The following is a 1,281-nucleotide window of genomic DNA, read 5'->3' on the forward strand; positions in this document are numbered from 1 at the left end:
CCGCGGATCCCCGTGGGCTGCGAGCTGGGAGTCGCGAGCCCGGCGGAGCCCGCGCGGCCGAGCCCGTATGCAAATGAGCCATGTGACGGCAAAAGCCGCCTGGCCCAGCCCTGTTCCTCAGTCCATATATGGGCAGCGACGTCACGGGCATTGAAGACCTGCCCATTAAATACTTAGAGCAACACTTTCCGTCTAACTGAGCGAGCAGCAATTGATTAATAGCTCGGCGAGGGGATACACTGACTGTTATAATAACACTACACCAGCAACTCCTGGCTTCCCAACAGCCGGAACCCGGACAGGAGAGAGTCAGTGGCAAATAGCCATTTTTCTTCTTTCTTAGAAATACGGCAACTTGTTTGCTAGTTTTATTTCTGTTGGATTTTTTTCCTCTTTTTTTGGTGGCTGTTTTTAAGTGTGGAGGGCAAACGGAGATACCATCCCAGGCTCAGTCCAACCCCTCTCCAAAACGGCTTCTCTGACACTCCAGGTAGCGAGGGAGTTGGGTCTCCAGGTTGTGCGAAGAGCAAATGATGACCGCCAAGGCCGTAGACAAAATCCCAGTAACTCTCAGTGGTTTTGTGCACCAGCTGTCTGACAACATCTACCCGGTGGAGGACCTCGCCGCCACGTCGGTGACCATCTTTCCCAATGCCGAACTGGGAGGCCCTTTTGACCAGATGAACGGAGTGGCCGGAGGTAAGCAGCGCGTCGTCTTCTCAGGCGGGGACCTGCGCGGCTCGCAGGTGGTGGGTGGGGTGCAGTGGGTGTGCGGGAATCGGAGCCGAGGATTGGGGCTCGGGCTGGACGGCACTCACTGCCCTGGCCTTGAAGACTGGAAGTGGATGCAGGAGGAGGCGGCGAGAGCAGGGTCCAGGGGGCTGGGGCTGGGCGCAGGCAGATGCGCCAGGTCGCCAGCAAGCCGGCATGCGTGCGCCCCGGCGCGCCCAGACCCGGGCGAGCGCAGGGATGGGGGTGGAAGAGGCGCTCCTCCCGGCCTCGAGGCTTGCGCAGGCCCTTTGGCCGGCGACCCTTCGACCTCCCCTCTCCCGGGGTAGGGGCAAAGGGACGGTAAAGTTCAAGGCTCCCGGGGAGAGCTGCGCGCCTGGAAAGCAGAGCGGCGGCGAAGCGCCCGAGGAAAGCGCCCGTAGCTCTCTCCCGAGCGGAACCGACCCCAGAAAGGTCTCGGAGCGCTCGCCCCCTGCGGCCTGGAGTCGCGCCCCCACCTGCGCGCCGCCCGCCAACTTGAGGGGGTTAGCGAGGCGGGGGCTCCGGCCGGCG

General features: G+C 62.3%; 1 protein-coding gene across 3 annotated transcripts in view; it reads left to right on the forward strand.

Moving 5' to 3' along the window:
• Positions 1-180: 180 nt before the first annotated feature.
• The window catches only part of EGR2 (early growth response 2), a 4,308-nt gene continuing 3,207 nt past the window's right edge, over positions 181-1,281 (forward strand). The window contains exons 1-2 of one of the 3 annotated variants that reach the window (XM_008070231.2): positions 181-490; positions 591-699. In XM_008070231.2, the coding sequence (XP_008068422.1) occupies positions 681-699 (19 nt within the window). In that variant the 5' untranslated portion in view covers positions 181-490; positions 591-680. Of the gene's footprint in view, positions 700-1,281 lie in introns of all 3 variants that reach the window. The other 2 variants (XM_008070230.2, XM_021718665.1) reach the window with 2 other exon arrangements.

The sequence above is a fragment of the Carlito syrichta genome, unplaced genomic scaffold (assembly GCF_000164805.1).
Source record: "Carlito syrichta isolate Samal-C Ts95f unplaced genomic scaffold, Tarsius_syrichta-2.0.1 Scaffold313202, whole genome shotgun sequence".
In the NCBI taxonomy this organism is placed as follows: domain Eukaryota; kingdom Metazoa; phylum Chordata; class Mammalia; order Primates; family Tarsiidae; genus Carlito; species Carlito syrichta.